The 19,655-nt window shown below is 45.2% G+C and overlaps 2 protein-coding genes across 2 annotated transcripts; one reads left to right on the top strand and one right to left on the bottom strand.

Annotated features, from left to right (window-relative positions):
* Positions 1 to 673: 673 nt before the first annotated feature.
* TBC1D25 (TBC1 domain family member 25) lies at positions 674 to 18,069 on the bottom strand. The gene is made up of 6 exons (XM_070365812.1): positions 17,804 to 18,069; positions 15,842 to 15,951; positions 14,592 to 14,746; positions 6,873 to 7,000; positions 6,541 to 6,729; positions 674 to 6,296 (listed from the first exon to the last, which is right to left on the bottom strand). The coding sequence occupies exons 1-6, from the start codon at positions 17,921 to 17,923 to the stop codon at positions 4,935 to 4,937; spliced, it is 2,064 nt and encodes a 687-aa protein (XP_070221913.1). The 5' UTR covers positions 17,924 to 18,069; the 3' UTR covers positions 674 to 4,934.
* LOC106700898 (small ribosomal subunit protein eS27-like) lies at positions 7,289 to 7,651 on the top strand. Its single transcript, XM_014478654.2, has one exon. The coding sequence runs from the start codon at positions 7,327 to 7,329 to the stop codon at positions 7,579 to 7,581; it is 255 nt and encodes an 84-aa protein (XP_014334140.1). The 5' UTR covers positions 7,289 to 7,326; the 3' UTR covers positions 7,582 to 7,651.
* Positions 18,070 to 19,655: the final 1,586 nt, after the last annotated feature.

Here is a 19,655-nt window from a genome sequence, read left to right as displayed (position 1 = left end):
TACTTAGAAAGGCAAGGAGGAAACAAACTTTGAAGGGAGAGATGAGACATTTATTGTTGCAAAGCCGAGAGACAGGTTCTTAAAGTCTGCATGAAAGTATTCTGGGAGCAGTATTTAATATGCTAAAGGATATGAGTTCTTTAATGAAGAAGTTTGATTTTTCATCTGCTAGTTACAAGCTGTAAAATGAAGCTTTGTCTCCCTGGCAGGCAAATTTTGGTTTGGTTTAGTGGAAGTTCAAGCCAGTGGCCATTTTCCCTAAGGCGGGGTGATGAGTTTAGGAATACCCAGCTCTGGGAGGAGCCAGTGGACTAATCCTGAACCCTTGAACTATTATCTGCTTCAGCAGTTTTGGAAAGTAGCCTGTTAGGATGGTAGCCGATGAATGTGGCCTGTTATTCTATTGGGGAGTTGGTTGGGACTCTGGAGATGGTATCGACACTGGCGTGCTCTGACTGTGTGGCCAGAGATGGCACAGCATTCAGTCTGCGCACCCAGTTCTGTGGTATCCTCTAAACAAGAGAGAGAACGCAGCCCTGGTTTCTAGAAGAAGATTGTCGTTCCACGTAGCGCAATGTGTCACCAGGAGTTTTTTCATTCCAAGCCTTTGGGCTTCATAACATTGGAATTGTTTTTTCATAATTCCCAACATTCCATAAATATTTGTCAAGGACAAAGAAAAGGAGTGTGTTTCTTTATTCTTCTCACATAAATAACTTTGTACACATGACTTCCTGCTTTCATATGAAGAAGAAACTAGCTCCCTTGTGTGGCAGCTCCAAAATTAAAAGATTGTTGCACATATAAGGGGTTGAATATATTTTATAAAACTAATGCATTTGTATTTCTGTGCTGTTCTAAAGATTACCTTTTTACTTATATTAATTAAAGATATAGAAAGTATATATTTAAATCATGTAAATGTGACTCATTAGGGAGTTTCCTCAATCTTAATAGTCATCAGCTTCTCACACTCATATAGTATGCTGCTCAAATTTTTTTGTGTGCAATATGAACATTTGAACATTTCAGTCAGGTACTGAGCCAGAAAAGGTAATTGAAGTTTTTAGAAAACTTAACGTTGCTTAGAAAATATTTTGTTTTCTTGAAGTAGTAATAATTTGTAGCTGGAAAGATAAGATCAAGACTTATTTCAGGCCACTTGGTCACTGGTTCCTAAATTTAGGAAGCACTTGATTAACAAGTTGGTGAAAGCATTTAGTGGATACAGGAATAGTTTAAATACTTGAGATTAAAGGCTTTCCTCCGATCCCTTTCTAAGAAGTTTTAGCTTAGAAATCTTAGAAAGTTTTCTAAGGAAGTATACCTGTGGTACGTTTTGATCAGAAAGGTAGTTTCTCTTTGCTCTATTTGTTTTATAATTTGTACTAGTTATTTGTTTCTGTTGTCATTTTTTTAATGTTAAAATTATAAATCATGTCTAATCATACTGAATTATAAAACTTCTACTGTATCTTTAAGGAAAAATGAGAATTATCCTGTTTGTCCTGCAAAAAAAAAAAAAAAGTATTGTTCAGGTCTCCTTACGAGAATGTGTTTATGGTAGACATATATATTCTTTGCCAATAAGTATATATCCTTGTCTTTCATGATCTGAAATTTTGTTAGCTTTAGGATGTCTATCCCAGCTTTCTTTGAGCTTTTATTACTCTACTTTTTCTTCATACTTTCATTCTCATCAACATCCCTAAACTTTGTGTGTGTATACTGTTGAAACTTTTAAAAAATCCATTGAGGGTCCCTGAGTTCTAAATATTTTTTGTATTGTTAAAAGATAGTTCATCTTCTCCATTTATAGTTATTTTTCTATTTCTTTTTTTCTATCATACCCATACCTAATATTTTGAGTCCTTTTTATATTTCTTGTTCCTGTTTTCTATTTTTTTCTTACTTTAGTTATTTAAAAGTCTTCATCTGTATGTCCCAGTACTTCTGCTTCAGATATTGTGTATCACCCCATGTGGTAGCCAGTCTTCTGACATAGCTCCCAATGATCTCTGCCTCCTGTTACTTACATCCTGTGTGGTTCTCCTCTATGTTGTACTAGGGTTGGCCTATGTGACCAAGAAAATACAAGTTGTATGCCATTTCAGAGCTTAAGTTATAATAGACATTGCAGTTCTGTCACGGTCACAATCTCTTGCCTGTCTTCTGGGACCACATGTCCTGAGAAGCCTGATTGGAGAGGCTCATGTGGGGAAACCTCCCACTAACAGCTCTGTGTAGGCCATATTAGAAGTGGGTCCTTCAGCCAAGTCATCCCTTCAGCTAACTGCAATCCTGGCTGAACATGACCGAAACCTCAGAAGAGACCCTGAGCCAAAACTACATGGCTAAGCTGTTCCCAGATTCCTGACCCTCGGAAACTGAGAAAATAAATATTTGTTGTTTTAAGCTAAGTTTGGCAGTGATTTGTTATACAGCAATAGGTAACTAAGGTGCATGTATGCTCAGTCACATTCGACTCTTTGTGACCCTATGGACTGTAGTCTACTAGGCTCTCCCATAGAATTTTCCAGGCAAGAATACTGGACTGGGTTGCCATTTCCTTCTCCAGGTGATCTTCCTGACCCAGGAATCAAACCCTCGTCTCCTGCATTGGCAGGCAGATTCTTTACCACTGTGCCACCTGGGAAGCCCATAGATAACTAATATGTCCAGTTTATTTTTCACTGGATGTAGTTATACTGCTCTGGTGTATACATTACCCTGACGTGGCAGCTGTTCTGGCTGGTAACTGTACTGAGGGAATGCTGAAAGCCAGACTAGACTCTGGTTAATCACTTGGAGTCCAAGGGATAAAAGGATGTGCAGGGAGATGGGCCAGATGGTGGACAGTCCCAGCACCATGCAAGCAGAGCTCTCACTTGCATCTATGATCACATTACCTGACAATTCTGCTGGTAGAGTTTCATCTTTAAACCCTAAGAGGGGGGGTCATTTCCCAAGTGGTACCACCAGCCTTTGTGTCTGGAGGGGGACAGTGGAGGAGTAATCACTGCTCTGGCTGCTCATTTCCTCTTCTCAGCAGGGTTCTTGACACCCTGATACTAGCCCTCCCCCCAGACACCTGGACCAGTGGTTTGGATGATTTCTGCAGTGAGGGGGCAGACAAGGCAACGTGGGGGAGAGGTAACAGCCAGAACTTAAATCTCCAACCTCTCCTGTATTTGCTGCCTCCAGCCATCCACCACTCAAAACTCAGGCCAGTTAACAACCACCTTCCAATTCCCCATGGGTCTTCACCACTGTGATGCAGTTTCTAGAACTCATATTTCCCTCTGTAGTTTCTCCAGAGAAGTTTCTGGGCAAGGGGATCAGTGGCTTGTGCTGTCTGCCACCTTGGCAGGAAATCAGGAGTCCCAAATAACTTTGGAAACTAATAAGAGATTTCTGTCCTTTAGGGTATCTGAGCCTCATGTTCACAGAAAGGACTTCTCTGGTCTTCAGAGGTCCCAAGCTGCCATATACAGAATTGACTTGGTTGACCTTTCAAATAGCTAAGCTCACTGATCATGGAATACACCCAGAGGGTGTCAGCCAGTTACTGACAAAGGCGGCCAGATTCCCCCATATCTTGGATGGCCCCTCGGGCCAGGGTGCCTGAGCCCCTTATTTTCACTTGTTAGACCTACAGTCTTGGAGATCCTAGGCACAGAATGGTCTTGACCCTGCACCTCCAGTGACTGAGCTCTCATCTGAGAAGGGGGGTTAGCTTACTCTCCAATACTGGGGGGGTGGGGGGGTGATAGGAGCCTTTTAAGTTATCCCTAGCTTTATATGTCATTGTTGGGAGAGACAGATAAGAGAATGGCTGCCCTGATGCCCACCTGCCTGCATTGCCTAGCACAGCAACTTCTGGCCAGAATCCAGCACAGTGAGGCTACAACTTGAAGGACCCGTTATTTCACTCACCACCTGCCATGTCCTCAGTGCAGGGACGGCACTCAGCCTCTGAGAAGGTAAGTGGAAAAAAAGGCCCTTTTTTGGATCATTATCCTCCACATATGTAGGTGACTTCTTTTAGGGCCTCAGCTTTATTAGAGCTTGATATTTTTGTCCACAGTAATGGGATAGAGAAGACAAATATATGGTTTCCATTGCTGAAATGGTTAAGGTATCCATGAGCTGGAAACCCAGTTTAGTGCTTAGAGCCCTAGGCATGGCAAGGCTGTCCCCAAAGCATGTGGCAAGAATAGGAACCTTAGACCCCTGCCAGGACCACTAGCATTCATGCATAAGACTTACAGGGAAGGGTCTGGATCTTAGAAATGGTGACATGTGCAATGCTAGAGGTAGCTCATCCAATGATTCTAAGTAGCCCATACTTCCCAGTCTTTGTAAGGAATCTTGCCCTTTCTGAGTCAGGAACTCTCCCACCCATCCCTCATTCAGGGGACTGTCCTAAAAACATGTATTTACAGACATCATCCAGACGCTCACAGGCAGACAGATGTACCACAAAATAGCTTCAGGCCTCCTCAAGTGGTGTTTGACCTGGGCTCTCACCTTCCAGAATTGATTTATCAGTATCCATTCTCCTGTCACCAGGGAAGTGGGAGCCACCCTTCACTTGAAATGGGCAGTGTTTCAGCTCCAGCAGGTAAAGAGGCCCTGGGGATTCCATTTATAACAAAAACCAGGGAGAAGGCAGAGAAATACACAGACCACAGTGACTTTCACGTGTGCAAAGTACAGTTGTTAAAAACAAAACAAGAAAACAGAGAAAGGAGGCCAGGGCCTCCATGGGGCACTGTCAAAGCAAAGCCCCATACTCTCGGACCTGGGGAGACAGGGCACTATGCTCCCACAGGTCTAGGGCTGGCAGGCAGGGATGTGGGGTCTCACGTGTAGGCCCTCTTGGCAAAGAATGGAGATCTGATGGGGCTGATGGAGGGCTGAAGGGAGTCTGATCAAGATGGGGCTGTGGCCTCAGCTCCCTCCTCTGAGTCCCACATCTCTGACTGCAGGTAATCAGCGAAGAGAGCCTTGGCCCGGCGTAGGACGCGCCCCAGGTGGTGTTTTCGCACGAGGCGGTCAAAATGCATGGCCAGCTCGTTGTAATCCAGCCCATTGCGCATGATGTGGTCACGGTGCTCCAGCAGGATGGCGAGGCACAGGAAGAGCATGAATGGGTTCCCTCGGCCAAACTCCTGGGGTGGGGGCAGGCCCAGTGGGGGTGGGGGTGGCAAGGACTTCCCAGAGTCTTGTGGGGAGCCCACCTCTGGCATCAAGGGGGATCCAGCAGCCACGTCACCAGCAGGAGAGGCATCCTGGGTGGATGGTGGAGATGAGGAGGATGGTGAATCAGGGTGGGAAGAGGGAGAAAGCAGTGGGTCTGAGGAGTTCAGCAAGGGCTCAGAGAGAGACTTGGAACCGATGAGGGCGGCTGGGTAGGGCAGCTGGATCAGGGAGTCCCTCCTGGGGCCCGTTCTATCCCTGAGTTGCTGGAGGTCATCCAGACTGGCTTGCCTTAGAAGACGCCCCCCGCCACCAGGGCCCTGGCTGCTGGTGGTCAAGTGGTCAACAGCATCTTCAAAGGCACCACCTCCTCCACCGGCAGGCCTAAGCATGTGTCTCTGCCGCATGGGCCGTCCCCGGTGGCTCCCGAAGCCCATGTCCACCACTAGGCTGGGGGGGCCCACGAGCTCTACCTCGTGCTCAGGAGGGTCAGGGGGTAGTGAGCTCCAGGTGACCTCCAGCATGCGCAGAGCGTCGTCAAAGGCAAACTCGCGCTTGAGCTCAAGCAGCAGCCAGCGGTAACAGAAAAAGAGGTCATCAGCACCGGCTTCCTGCAGGTACTGGTAGAAGTCAGGGTCCGCGTGTCGCAGCAGCAGCTTGAGGTGAGCGAACTTGGTGGCCATGGCACGACCATCAGGGTGGAAGTTCGCAGCCAGGCGCTTCATGATGCCACAAAAACAGACGAAGGCATGGCCCTCGTGGTCCATGACAGCAAGGATGGGCGAGGCCAGGTCACTCATGCCCTGGCAGTAGGACACCTGCGGGTGGGTAACGGCATAGGTGGTGAGCAGGTCGTGCAGAGCCCGCAAGTGTGGGCCGTCCTCGGGCCCTGCATAGTAGGGGTGGGCCCGGTCAGTGCGCAGCACATCCTTGAGGACTGTGCTGCGGATGAACTCCAGGTCCTCGGGGCTTGCTCGCTGGGCCCACTCACTCTTGAGCTGCTCATACTCCCGGCTCTTGCGTTTCATGTAGTCCATCCGCTCTCGGCCTGTCAGCCCATCTGGGTACACATTCAGCAGGTACCGCCACACCACCTGGCCAGGGATGAAAGGGATGAGGCAGCGGGTCTACAGATGAGCTGCCATGCCCTTGTGTGTACCTATCACCACCCAGCCACCCTGGGCCCCTGTTCTCCTTTGGAAAAGCCTGCCTTCCTACTGCTGCATGCACTGGAGCACTTCCATAGCATCCCCTGAGAGTGCGGCCCAGAGCATGCATCTCTTGAGCTATTCATGTGTGCGGGAGTGCTGGACCTAATGAGTGATGGAGAAGGCTCACTTTTCGCAGGGAGGGCTCGACACCACCATGATAGATCCGCAGACGCAATTCCTCGGGGCGGGAGAGCTGGCCCTCGTGGTTCAGGTAGGTATGAAACTCCGCATCGCTCAGGGGTGGCTTGAAGGGCTTGACATCTTCCCCATATGACCAGCTCAGCACCTGCTGGACCTTAGACAAGGTGCGGCCCACCTGTGAAAGAAGGAGGGGTGGGGGAGGCCACTGTTCAGCTGGGTAGGCCAGGGGCAGGTGCCAACTGGCAGGCTCGGAATTGGGGGTGCCAGGGAGGCACTGCCCTCCAATAACAGCTGGGCCCTGGGGCTCCCTGAAAGCACCTGAGAGATGATGGACTGTGTGAAGGGCAGGGCAGCTGTTGTCAGTGATGACCGCTTCTCAGCCAGTAGCACATCGGAGCCAATGACATCCTTGGGGCTGATTATGTCCCAGTCTTCCAGCAGCGGGCCTGGGCACACAGAATGACATGGTATGAGAACCCCAGAGCTCAGGACCAGGTTCCTCTCCCTCTGAAGCCAGGCCACCCAAGAGGCAATAAGCCACTCCACTCTCCCTTCCTCTGTCATCCTAATCACACAAAAAATAAAACCATGAATAATCTGGTGGAAACAGTCTCACAGAATGGCTGGTAGACTCTAATAGTAACATTTTAATAACATAAAGCAATGTTTATTGAGAGCTTTGTGTCAGGCACCGTGCCAGGGCTTAACATCAATATAAACAATAAGAACGCTAGACAGCCCTTTCCAGCGGTGACGACTTCCTCATGAGAACATGCCTCTTGCAAAGGATCTTCTTCATTCCTCTCCAGAAGAGGAGAAGAGGAAATGCAAAAAGAAGTGCCTGGTGCAGAGCCCCAATTCCTATTTCATGGATGTAAAATGCCCAGGATGCTATAAAATCACCACTGTCTTTAGCCATGCACAAACAGTAGTCTTGTGTGTTGGCTGCTCTACTGTCCTCTGCCAGCCTACAGGAGGAAAAGAAAGGCTTACAGAAGGATGCTCTTTCAGACGGAAGCAGCACTAAAAGTACCCTGTATCAAGATGAATGGGAAACCATCCCAATAAACATGTTTTGGATACAAAAAAAAAAAAAACAAAACAGAATGCTAGACAACACTTCCATAGGGCTGAGTGACAGGAAGTGTTGTGAGCTCTTTGCAAATGTTAATTCATTTACTATTCATACAGGTAAAAAAATCTGCCTGCCAGTGCAAGAGATGCAAGAAAAGCAGGTTGGACCCCTGGGTGGGGAAGATTCCCTGCAGAAGGAAATGGCAACCCACTCCAGTATTCTTCCTGGAGAATTCCATGGACAGAGGAGCCGGGTAGACGACAGTCCATGGGATTGCAGAGATGGACACATCTGAAGCAACTGTGTATGAAGTACATACACACATGCACTCTCTAAATTGAGCACTATTATTATCACCAATCTTTCTAAGAGGAAACAGGCACAGCCAGAATTAGTATTAATAGTTGCCTAAGGTCCCATAGCGAGTGGGTGAAAGAACTGAAATTTGAAAGTCAGGCCCAAAGCTCAAGAATCCAAACCCTGAATCTTACCTTCCCACTAGTCCTCCTTCCACAATTGGTATAGAATACCATTATTCTCATCTTACAGACCACGACAGAAAGGTTGGAAAAATTAGTAAGTGGACAAGGACATGGTAGGGCTGGGATCTTTATCTTATTCACCTTACTCCAGGGCCCAGGTAAATTTTAGCAAAAGTATCTGTGGAGCAGGTACGTCATGCACGTTACACAGAAGAGATAATGATATGCTTAATTTTATCCAATTCTGGTCCTTGGTCTCTCCCTTCTCTCTCTTCTTTACTCCCCCTTGCATCCTTTCTGCCCACCTCAAATGTCATGTGGCTTGAAGCAGCAATGGCCAATTGAGTAAGTTTGAGAGACTCAAGAGATGTCCACCCTGGCACCACAGAACTGCTAAGCTGACAACAGCAAAGACCAGTGGCTTTCCAACTCTATTACATGAAACAAATCAACTGGGATTTGTTCAAGCCACTGTCATTTGCAGGCAAATGCCATCCCTAAGCAACATTCCCATGAAGTCCACTATACTTTCTCACAGAGCTGAGGGGGAAGCAAACCCTGGGCCACAAGTCACTGCCTCTCCCTGGATGTCCCACTGGGCACTGCAAATCTAATGGGTCCACAAGGGGAGCCCGAGATCCATTTGAGACATGACCTGCTCCCCAAGTCTGAACAGTGTCTCTATCTCTTCAATTGCTTAAGCCCCAAACCTGACAGACCTCTCTCAACTCCCATGGCTTCTGCATGCAGAACATACTTCAATTCCACTTCTTCTCTCAGCTCATACCATGCCTCTCATCCAACCAGTCCCTGCTTCCCCTTTGCCCCTCCTTCTATACTCTCTCCCAACAGATGCCAGAATGGTCTTTCTAAAACATGAAAACACTTAAAATGAAGATCACACTACTCACCAGGTAAAATGAAGAAGGTCACACCAATGGTCTGAAAGACCAAGAGAAAAACCCTTTTCAAGGCACAGAGCTAAAGCTTAATGATGAGAGGAAAGCAGAGAGACCTGGAGGGTGAGTCCAGGAAACCTGAGAGGCAAAAAGTAGGAAATGTAGGAGGAGAAAAGAGATCAAGCAGAGACAGAATTACCAAGATATGAAGGAAAGTGTCCCTGAGATGAAGAAGTGGGTTGGCAAGTCTCAGATAGGATCAATCAATGAATAGCATAGACCATGGGCCTCTCTCAACTCTTACTAATCTGCTAGCAAAATGCCCACATTCTAAGAATGAAGACAAATTCTTGCCAGCTTCCAAAGATAAAGAACAGGCTGCTTACAACTGGAAGAAGGTCAGACTGCCAAAGGGCTTCTGTTCCACAACTCCGAAAGCAAGATAGTGACTTTCAGTATCCACGGAGCACTGACATGACAGGCCTGAGATCCAAGGGCCCCCATCCAGCCACATCAGTACATATCCACCACAACCAAAGAAAGAACTTTCTGATTATTAGCATATATGTAACCCATGCACTAAAGAGGAATTAAAGAGCCTCTAGATAAAGGTAAAAGAGGAGAGTGAAAAAGCTGGCTTAAAATTCAACATTCAGAAAACTAAGATCATGGCATCTGGTCCCATCACCTCATGACAAATAGATGGGGAAACAATGGAAACAGTGACAGACTTTATTTTCTTGGGGTCCAAAATCACTACAGATGGTAACTGCAGCCACAAAATTAAAAGATGCTTGCTCCTTGGAAGAAAAGTCATGATAAACCTAGACAGTATATTAAAAAGCAGAGACATCACTTTGTTGACAAAGGTCTGCTGTATAATCAAAGGTATGGTTTTCCCAGTAGTCATATACAGATGTGAGAGTTGGACCATAAAGAAGTCTGAGTGCCAAAGAATTGCTGCTTTTGAACTCTGGTGCTGGAGAAGACTCGCGAGTCCCTCGGACAACAAGGAGATCAAACCAGTCAATCCTAGGGAAATCAACCCTGAATATTCAGTGGAAGGACTGACACTGAAGCTGAAGCTCTAATACTTTGGCTACCTGATGCAAAGAGCTGACTCACTTAAGAGCCTGACTGACAGCAGGAGGAGAAGGGGGCGACAGAGGATGAGATGGCTGGATTGCATCAGTGACTCAATGGACTGAGTTTGAGCAAACTCTGGGAGATAGTGAAGGTCAGGGAAGCCTGGCATGCTGCAGTCCATGGGGTCACAAAGAGTCGGACACAACTGAGCAACTGAACAACAACAACCATGCACCTTACTGGAGGGGAACAAAGAAGTTCTCTAAGAAACGACTACTGAGTGACTACGAGAGCTCAAGGTGGGTGGAGGAAGGCCAAAGGGAAGGTACATGGTGACAAGCCACAAGTTTTTAATATTAGTATATAGTTAGACATAAAATGACAAAGAGACTGTCATTGGGAGTGTAATATTGTTACATCAGAATTCCTGAAACGTAAGTGACTAACTCTAAAGAAAAGATAATGACAGCCTGGAATTGAAAAAGAAAAACACAATACTGCCTAAGCAAAGCCCAAAAGTTAAGGGTTAGGGACCAGAAGAATGAGAATGAAAAGTGTTCCAAAGCTTCCATTTCAAGGGCTAGGGTGAGTGGGGGTGGGGGAGACCGGAGGGGAAAAGTGGTCAGAAGATTTCACTGTCAGTTGTGTAAAAAAGCATAAATCCAGCTATGGAGTTTTTGTGAGAGACACAGTAAAACTAGGTGACAAAGAAAGGTTAAAAATTGAAGAAATCTGAAGGCATACCTGGCAAACAGAGAGAGCAAGAGCAGCTATGTGAATGTAAGAAAAAGCACTGCTCAAGACCGAAATATGACAAGAAAGAGAGACATTCTATGTTGATTTTTTAAAAAGAAAGAACCCATTAACAAAATGGGCAAAGGATTTCCACAAGCACAAACTCATCTAGTGGCAAAACTGGATCTGAACTGATACGAGACTATATCTAGCTTTATGTAACCCACTAAGTATGAATATACACACATTTCCCTGAAGAAACACTCAAGTTTCATGTAGGGTGCTGTCTCAGGCCCTGCTTGCACTATTACACAATATGTGCTACATGTACTACACCTCCTTATGATAAAATTGTCAAATCTCCCAAATGCTAAATTATATATTCTGCCAACCAGAAATGTAATAGGTTTTTTTCTGAAACTGGGTAAAATTATTTTAACATTTGTATGAAAGAATTCACATTTAAGAATAGTTAACAAAAAGAACCCCCCCCCCCTGAAAAAAATTGTGGGAGGAATGCAATGTTTGTCTTGGTAGAATTCAATATAGAAAGCCCAGAAATAAATCCAAGTACATATATTCTGGTCTGGGAAGATTTCACATGTCACAGGGCAACTAAGCCTGTGGCCACAACTACTGAGTCTGGGCACCACAACGGAAGATCCTCTATGATGCAACCAAGACCTGATGCAGCCAAATAAATAAAAATAAATTAAAAAAAAAACTAGGTCCACTAATCACAATGTTGACTGAGTAGAGATTTATATGTAAAAGAGAAAATAATAAGTGTGTTAGAAGAAAATATAGGAGAATATTTGTATAAAATAGAAGAATATTTGTATAAGTATGTGGACGGGGAAGATGTTCTAAAGAGGAGAAATTCAGAAATCATACAGAAAAAGACAGATATATGTACAAGACTGCATACAAACATTAGTTTTTGATAGGACCAAAAGAGCACCACAAACAAGGCCACAAAACAAAAAGATGAGCTTGGAAAAAAATATCTGCAATACATATGACAGAAAGGGAATTCATATCACGAATGCACAGATTGATTCTGTCTAGGCTTGGCAATCTTCCAACTGAAGAGGTGACAGAAACTGAGTTCTTCCCAGAAAGAGGGACTGGGCCATCTAAGTGATCACAACATGCCTGTTGCTTTTGCATTCATGAACACAATCCCAAGAATTCATTAAGAATATTTATAACAGTTCCATCAATCGGACACTCACCTATTAATGTGTAGTATGATTTATGTTAAACACATACCATTTGTGTACATATACAAATACAAATATACTTACATCTCTCCATATGTGGACTAATTTGTGTGTATATGTGTGTGTGAATAAAGGACCTGTAAGATTACACATCAAACTGATCAAAGTAGTTCCTGCAGGGCAAAAAGATAGGTCTGTATTGCATGCTAAGTTGCTTCAGTCATGTCTTTGTGACCTGATGGACCAGAGCCCGCCAGGCTCCTCTGTCCATGGAATTCTCCAGGGAAGAATACTGGACTGGGTTGCCATGCTCTCCTCCAGGGGATCTTCCCAACCCAGGGATCGAACTCATGCCTCTTATGTCTCCTGCACTGGCAGGGGTTCTTTTCCACTAGTGCCACCTGTGAAGCCTAAGGTAGGGGGTCAAGATTAGGCACGGTGATTCAAGAGACAGACTTCATCATTATTTCTAATATGGATAATGTATTTACTGGATAATTAAAGATTAGTTTCATTAGGGAATTCCCTGGCAGTTCAGTGGTTAGGACTCCGAGATTTCACTGCTGAGGCCTGGGTTCAATCCCTGGGAACTAAGATCCAGCAAACTTGTGTGGTATGGGGGAAAAAAAAAACAACTCCAATCAAACTCCCATCAGTATCTTAATGAAATGATAAGCTAATTCCATTAAATGAAAAGAACAGTAAGTGCACAAGAATATTCAGGAATAATTTTAAAAAGGAAAACATATATCATAAAACTATGTGATTAAAACAACATGGAACTGGCTTAGGATTTAACAAAGAGATCAATGTAAGAGAATCAGGAATTCGGAAACAAACTCGTGTATTTGCAGGAGTTTTGGAAATAAGACAATGGTAGAAATAGAATGGAAATACTGGAAAGTTGATTCTCTTTATAAAGGTAACTTTTAAATGTCCTTTTGCCAAACTACTGGGTGTCTGTCTGTGTATTTTGCATTCCTCTCAGTTTGTGTGTAGCTGGGGTTTTCTTCACATGTTTATTAGCAGAGCAGATTTTATTTCTTTACTGAAATAGTGCTACTGTGTCTATTTTATAGGTAAGGAAATGGAGGCTGGGGGAATTAGCTAAGTGACTGACAGAGTAAGTAGCACACAGGGCTGCTTGTGCAGAGGTTCCTGTGTCTCTGGCTACCAGCCTTTTCCCATTTGTTTCTCTCCCTGTCTCAGTCACTGTCTTTCTCTCTGATTCTTGTTTCTCTCTCTCTCTGATTCTTTTTCTCTAATGTCTTTTTTTAAATAAGCACCACATTTTATAGTCGAATGTTTAAGAGCAAAGACTCTTGAAGCCAGTTCAGCCACCACCTGTGTTCAAATCACGCTCCTCCACTGACTGTCTCTGTGACACAGACAGGTCCTGTCCCCTCTCTGAGACTCAGTTTCCTCATCTGTAACATGGAGATAACGGTCATCCCTACTCTGTAGGATTGTTTTGACAATCCAGTGAATAAATATTATGTGTGTAGAATGGCCTCAAGTGCTCAACACATGTTAGCTATTTATGTTATTATGACATCAATAAAATGCCTATTCAGGCATCTCAAATAGGCACTGTGAATTTCCTGAGACTGGAAACCATGTCTTCTACTCCACAACTTTTTACTTGAAAAAAATTTCAAATCTATGACAAAGTTAAAATGATGAATACATTGACCATCCATACATCTTTCATCTACTCCCCTAACTGTTCATATTTTTTGCCACATTTGCTTCATCTCATTCTCTCCATATATATACATACATTTATTATTTTGCCAAGTTATTTGCAGATATTATAACACCTTACCCCTTAATACTTGTGTTTTTCCCAAGAACAAGGATATTTTCCTTCAATAACCACGATACCGTAACCATACTCTGGAAATTTAACACTGACACTATTATTATCTAATGTATGCTTCATAATCAAATTTTCAGGACCATGTCTTAATTTATCTGTGGGCTCCCTGGGAACAGTACAGGCAAAACTAGGGGAACAGTACAGGCAAAACTAGGAACTAGGAGAAGACTGAAAGTGGCTGAGAGATCAAAGGAACAAATCAATGAAAGTGAGTAGAGGATGAATGAATGAATAAATACAATTACCATGACTATAATCAGCATTATTATATTTACAATATTATTATAACTGAAACATATAATACTATAGCTCTATTATTATACTGCATTCTGTAATTATCACTAGATTATATGCTATAATAAATATGACAATTATTGTCATTAGAGCTAATACTTTTTGAGCATTCACAATGCAGCCATGCACCTTTTCAGGCACTTTTACATGAATTTCCCTGTTTAATCCTCATGATGGCCCTAAGATACCATTATCTCTACTTTATAGGTAAAGAAATGGAGGGCCAGTGGCCAAGCCAGGATTTGGACCTAGGATTCCTTGCTCCTTAGCCCACTGTGAAGGAGTGTGTTGTGAGGAGTAGAGTCATCCTATGGGGAAAGGGGGGTATCACAGAGCAGTGCCCCCAGAGCACCGGGGTACTCACTGTCCTCAGTGGGCCGGATATCTACACGCAGGTGCAGGTAAGGTTTGGAGGCAGTGGCGAAGGCTGTGCTGAGGTCCCAGTCAGACAAGAGTGAGAGGTAAGCTTCCTGCCCCATCCGATCTCGGCCCAGGTAGCTGATACCAAAGTTCTTCTTCCTGGACAGAGGAAACACCGCAGCTTTCAGGGCCCCTGTGCCTGGGAAGCCTCAGGGACCATTTCCAAAAGAAGCCTGGGAAGTTTGTTTCACAAACACAGAAACAGATGCACATCTGCTTGTATCTGGAGAACACACTGAAAACTGGTACTGGGGTCTCCTCTAGGGAGGGTAACTGAGTAGTTGAGGGATTGAAGTGGGAAGAAGCAGCCTTGTGCATAAAAAATAAAGCAAGCTGTATGGTTGTTATTTTTCACAACAGAAAATGTTTATGTAAAAAAGTCAAATTACAATTAAGAACTTGTTCTTTAGATACACCAGTGCAACTCTATGCAAAGCATATTGTGTGATAACTACTGTCACCATGAACGTGTTTAGTCACTCAGTTGTGTTCAGCTCTTTGTGACTCCATGGACTGTAGCCTGCCAGGCTCCTCTGTCCATAGAATTTTCCAGGCAAGAATACTGGAGTGGGTTGCCATTTCCTTCTCCAGGGGAATCTTTCCAACCCAGGAATCAAACCCTCATCTCCTGTGTCCCCTGCATTGCAGGTGGATTCTTTACCCGCTGAGCCATTGCCAGAACTGACAGTCACCATGGAAACCCCCCCAAATACACATCATTTCTGTATCCTTTGAGTCCATTACCATGTGCATATATTCCTCCAAAATAACAATGACACCAAAATAACCATCACATTTGCCCCCAGGAGACACTATTTTTCATCTATCAGGTTGGAAAATTTTCTAATGTTTTTTAGTAACCAGTGTTTGTGAGGAAAACAGAAACTTTATGGGCTGCTGCTGAGACGGTAAATTGGTAACACCTACCCAGAGAACATTTTGGAAACATCTGTTGAAACTTAAAAAAGTATACACCCTTTAATTCAGCAATATCACTGCTAGGAATTCATCCTATGACTAGATTTCCCAAAAAATTCCAAGATATGTATGTGGCTATTTGTTTATTATGAGACTATTTATATTAATAATAACAAAACAAACAACCCTCCCTACCAAACGACAACAATAAAAGTGCCAAACAACTGCTGTCAAGGTGGGTGGCCCACTGGTTTTGCCCCACACCCCATTACTCACCCATTCAAGTCAAAGGCTCGGATGAGGATGTGTTGCAACACATCGAGCGAAGTGATTTGGGGGTCCACAGCAAAAGAGCGAAACTCAAGTGGCAAGAAGCTCTCACATTTCTGTGGAGAGAAGACATGGGGTAGGCCATCAGGGGTCACATCACCACAATGACATGGATGATATGGCAGAAGGTAAGGGTAGAGATGTGGCAGGGGCCAGATCAAGGCGGGAGTTCTGGGCCATGGAGAGAACCGGGGTTTGTGCTCTGAGTGAGAGGGGAGGCTTGGGAGAGTTCTGAGTAGAGGAGGGATGTGGTCTGATTCAGGATTTAACAGGACCCTTCTGGCTGCTCTATGAACAGTCCGTGGGGGACAAAGGAGAAAGCAGTGGTCCAGTGAGGAGGAGGCTACTGCAATAGTCCAAGCACCCAATCCTTCTTCTACATCCCCTCAAGGCTGGTTGCCAAGATCACCATGTTCAATCTTTGGTTGATCAGTTGCTCAGTTGTGTCTGACTCTTTGTGACCCCATGGACTGCAGCACACCAGGCTTTCCTGTCCTTCACTATCTCCTGGAGTTTGCTCAAACTCACGTCCATTGAGTGTGTGATGCCATCCAACCACCTCATCCTCGGACGCCCCCTTCTTCTCCTGCCCTCAATCTCCCCCAGCATCAGGGTCTTTTCCAGTGAGCCTTGAGAACCCCATGAACAGTATGAAAAGGCGAAAAGACATGTCCAGCTTGGCCTTTATTAAACCAGTCCTCCACGCTGCAACCAATCTAGCATGTCTATCTACAACACTCTCTTGCTTAAATCTCTTCAAAAGGAACCCCAGGATTCCCAACAGGAGCTTTTTTGAACTTTACACTCTGGTACTACCAAACTCCCAGAAGTTACTCCGAACACATTTTGGCTCCAGGCCTGTGCTTGTGGAGATCCCCCAGTCTGGAAGGTCCTTCCACTCTTTAACTGGCTCACTCACAGCTTAAGCATCTTCTCTTCTTTGAACACCCAAACCTCTACCTTTGAGCTTCCTCTATTACACTGCAGTGATGTTTACTTCTCTCAGGAATCTAACCTCTTCTCGTCACCACCAGTGCCACCACCCTAGTCTGAGCCACCATCACTGCTTGCTGGAACTACTGCAACAGCTTTCTTACTCAAGAATAGAATACATGCCAAAGGCCCTTCACAATCTGCCCCTCTCTTACCTGTCCTATCCACCCCCTACCACTCTTCCCCTCACTCTCTGGGCTCCAGCAATATGGAAACCTAAGGGAACATGTCAAACTCATCCCCACCTCCCAGCTTTTCTCTCAGTCTAAAACGCTCTCCTTGTTGTTCTCTCGGTCTAAAACACTCTTCCCCCCTGATATGCACATTGGTTACTCCTTTTTATTTGGGTCTCTGTTCCTTCAATACCTTTCTGGGTATTTCCCAGCACGACCTTGGCTAAAGTAACTCCCTAGTTCGGAATCTTTTTCGTTATCTCCCCATGACATTCACCACTGTCTGAAGCATATCCTTTATTTAGCTGTTTGTCTCCCCGACGAGTGTGTCTGCTCATCCAGGATGGGGATTTGCACAAAAGTGCACTCTCAACACAATGTTAAACTGATGTCAGCGCCTCCTTTTCAGACAGCAACAACCTCCCTCATTTCTCAGGGCTCCACTCCATTAAGGCCCCTCCTCTAACCCTATAGCCCCTCCTCTCTACCCACAGTCTCCTCCTATCCATTCCAGAGGGCCCTACCCTTCTATTTGTAATCCCCACGCCCCACCCTCTGCCCCCGCATTCCCAGGTCCAGCCTTCCCCCAGCCCCCAACCCAAGCCACCAATATTCTGCCCTCTAGCCTCTCCCCTCACGTAACACCCCAATTCTCAAGTCCCGCCCTCCATCCTAGGACAGCCACCACCTTCCCCTCTCCCGGGAGCTCTGGGCGGGCTGAATGACGGGCCACCAGCCTCACCTTGACTCGGACCCGCACCACCTCTCGCTCCTCCTCCTCAGCTGCCGCCGCCTGGGCTCCCCCACCAGGCGAGGGCGCTCCGGAGCCAGCCAAGTCCGAGGACCCAGAGGCCGTCGCCATCCTGCTGCCACCCACCTCAGGGTGACAGCTAACCGTTGCCCCCTACCCTTGTGCGCACGCCAGAATGCGGGCGCCCGCGGCCCCACCTTGTGCCCTGGCGCAGGCGCAGAGGGCGCCACGCGACCCTACCCACCCCCCGTTTGGCACAGGGAGGAGGTCACCTCTGCGCTTGCGCAGAGTGTGCAGTTGCCAAGAGCCCCGCCCCCAAAAGCCGGGCATTTTGCCTCAGTTTAGCCAGTATGCAGGCGCCTACTGAGGCCCCGCCTCCCTCGTCCTTGATTTGCTCACTTTGCTTCCGGATTCGCCTAGGTGAGTGTTAACGCGGCGACCTATCGGGGCGAGAAAAGTGGGCGGGGAAAGGACGCTGCTGCGCGATAACGTCAAGGCCCCACGTCCTGCTTCAAGTCGCCTCGCATCTCTGCTTAGAGATGACGTCATCTATTTAAAATCATTTCAAATGAATCTGCTGAATGGAAGAATAATCCTTTTTCCACAATCTTTTAAAAAATAGCTTACACGTTATGAAAATTCACGGACCTGTACATTTAGATGTTTGCAGTTTCTGCCTGCATGTTATACTTCAATAAATAATTTACCCATAAAATCCATTTGTATGCTCTGTGGACAAGTTTGCCTCTGTTTTTATTGAATCTTTACAACACGTTGAAGTCAGTCTTGTTATTAAACGGTGTGTGCCTACCAAATATCAGCTGAATACTGGACATATTTTAGACTCCTTTGAGAAAGTTTATGTGCCACAAAATGCAAAAAGCCATTCTCACTTTACTGTACAACGTCTCTATGGTTTGGACAAAATACATACTGCCCTTAAAAATGTAATTTCTAACCAAGGAGTCCTGTAAGGTACCTGGACTTCAGCTATTGTTGCAGTATTGTACAGATGTTACCCTTAATGTTACCTTTTTAGAGAAGTCTCCTTTTCTAACACACTTCTTGTGGCACTGCCAGATTTTCTGATGGAAACAAGGAGTTTGAAAGTCACTTTTCATTAAAATTATCATAGAGTGGAATGAGCAAAACATTAGCCTAGAACTTGGAATTTATCCTGAGGGCCCTGGAGCACAGGCTTATGATGTGTTCAGATGCCCCTGTCTTGGTTGTGGAGAAACCTCTGGAAGGAAATATACTGGAAGCAAGGAGAGCAAAAAGGAGGTCCTTGCCACAGTGTGGGGGAGAATTTTCTCTTTCATTTGTTCATTCTTCCATTTGTTCATTCTTCCATTCAACAAAGTGTATACCATATAGTTTAAATATACTAATTCATCTAATCTGCATAAAAATCCTGAGGTAGGTACTATCATTATCAGCATTTTACATATGAAAGCACTGAAAGAATGTCATGGGAAAACATGCTCAAGGGCAAAGGGATAGTAAATGGCACAGAGAGAAGAGAGTGCAATGGACAGAAGGTGGGGCTGTGCCTGCTATGCTTGAGGGAGAGCAAGGGCACCATCATGCCTTAAGAAAATAATGAAGTAAGTGATGGATCTGAGGTGAGAAATTAATGCAGGGTTTTGGGTTAACAGTGAGGCATTTCTCAAAAAGTGACACTGTAGGCTCAAGCAGTAAACTGAAGTCCTGCTCTGCACAGGTCACCTGGAGCCCATCTATAGGTATCTGCAGTTTAATTATTCATGGTCATCTCCACAAAATTTCTCAAGTACCCATTTGTTTTATGACTGAAGGTCTATGAGGTTAAAGACAGAGACTG

This window comes from Bos mutus, chromosome X, assembly GCF_027580195.1.
Source record: "Bos mutus isolate GX-2022 chromosome X, NWIPB_WYAK_1.1, whole genome shotgun sequence".
Lineage (NCBI taxonomy): Eukaryota > Metazoa > Chordata > Mammalia > Artiodactyla > Bovidae > Bos > Bos mutus.
Note: the sequence above shows the minus strand (reverse complement) of the source record. Positions and strands in the feature narration are given on the sequence as shown.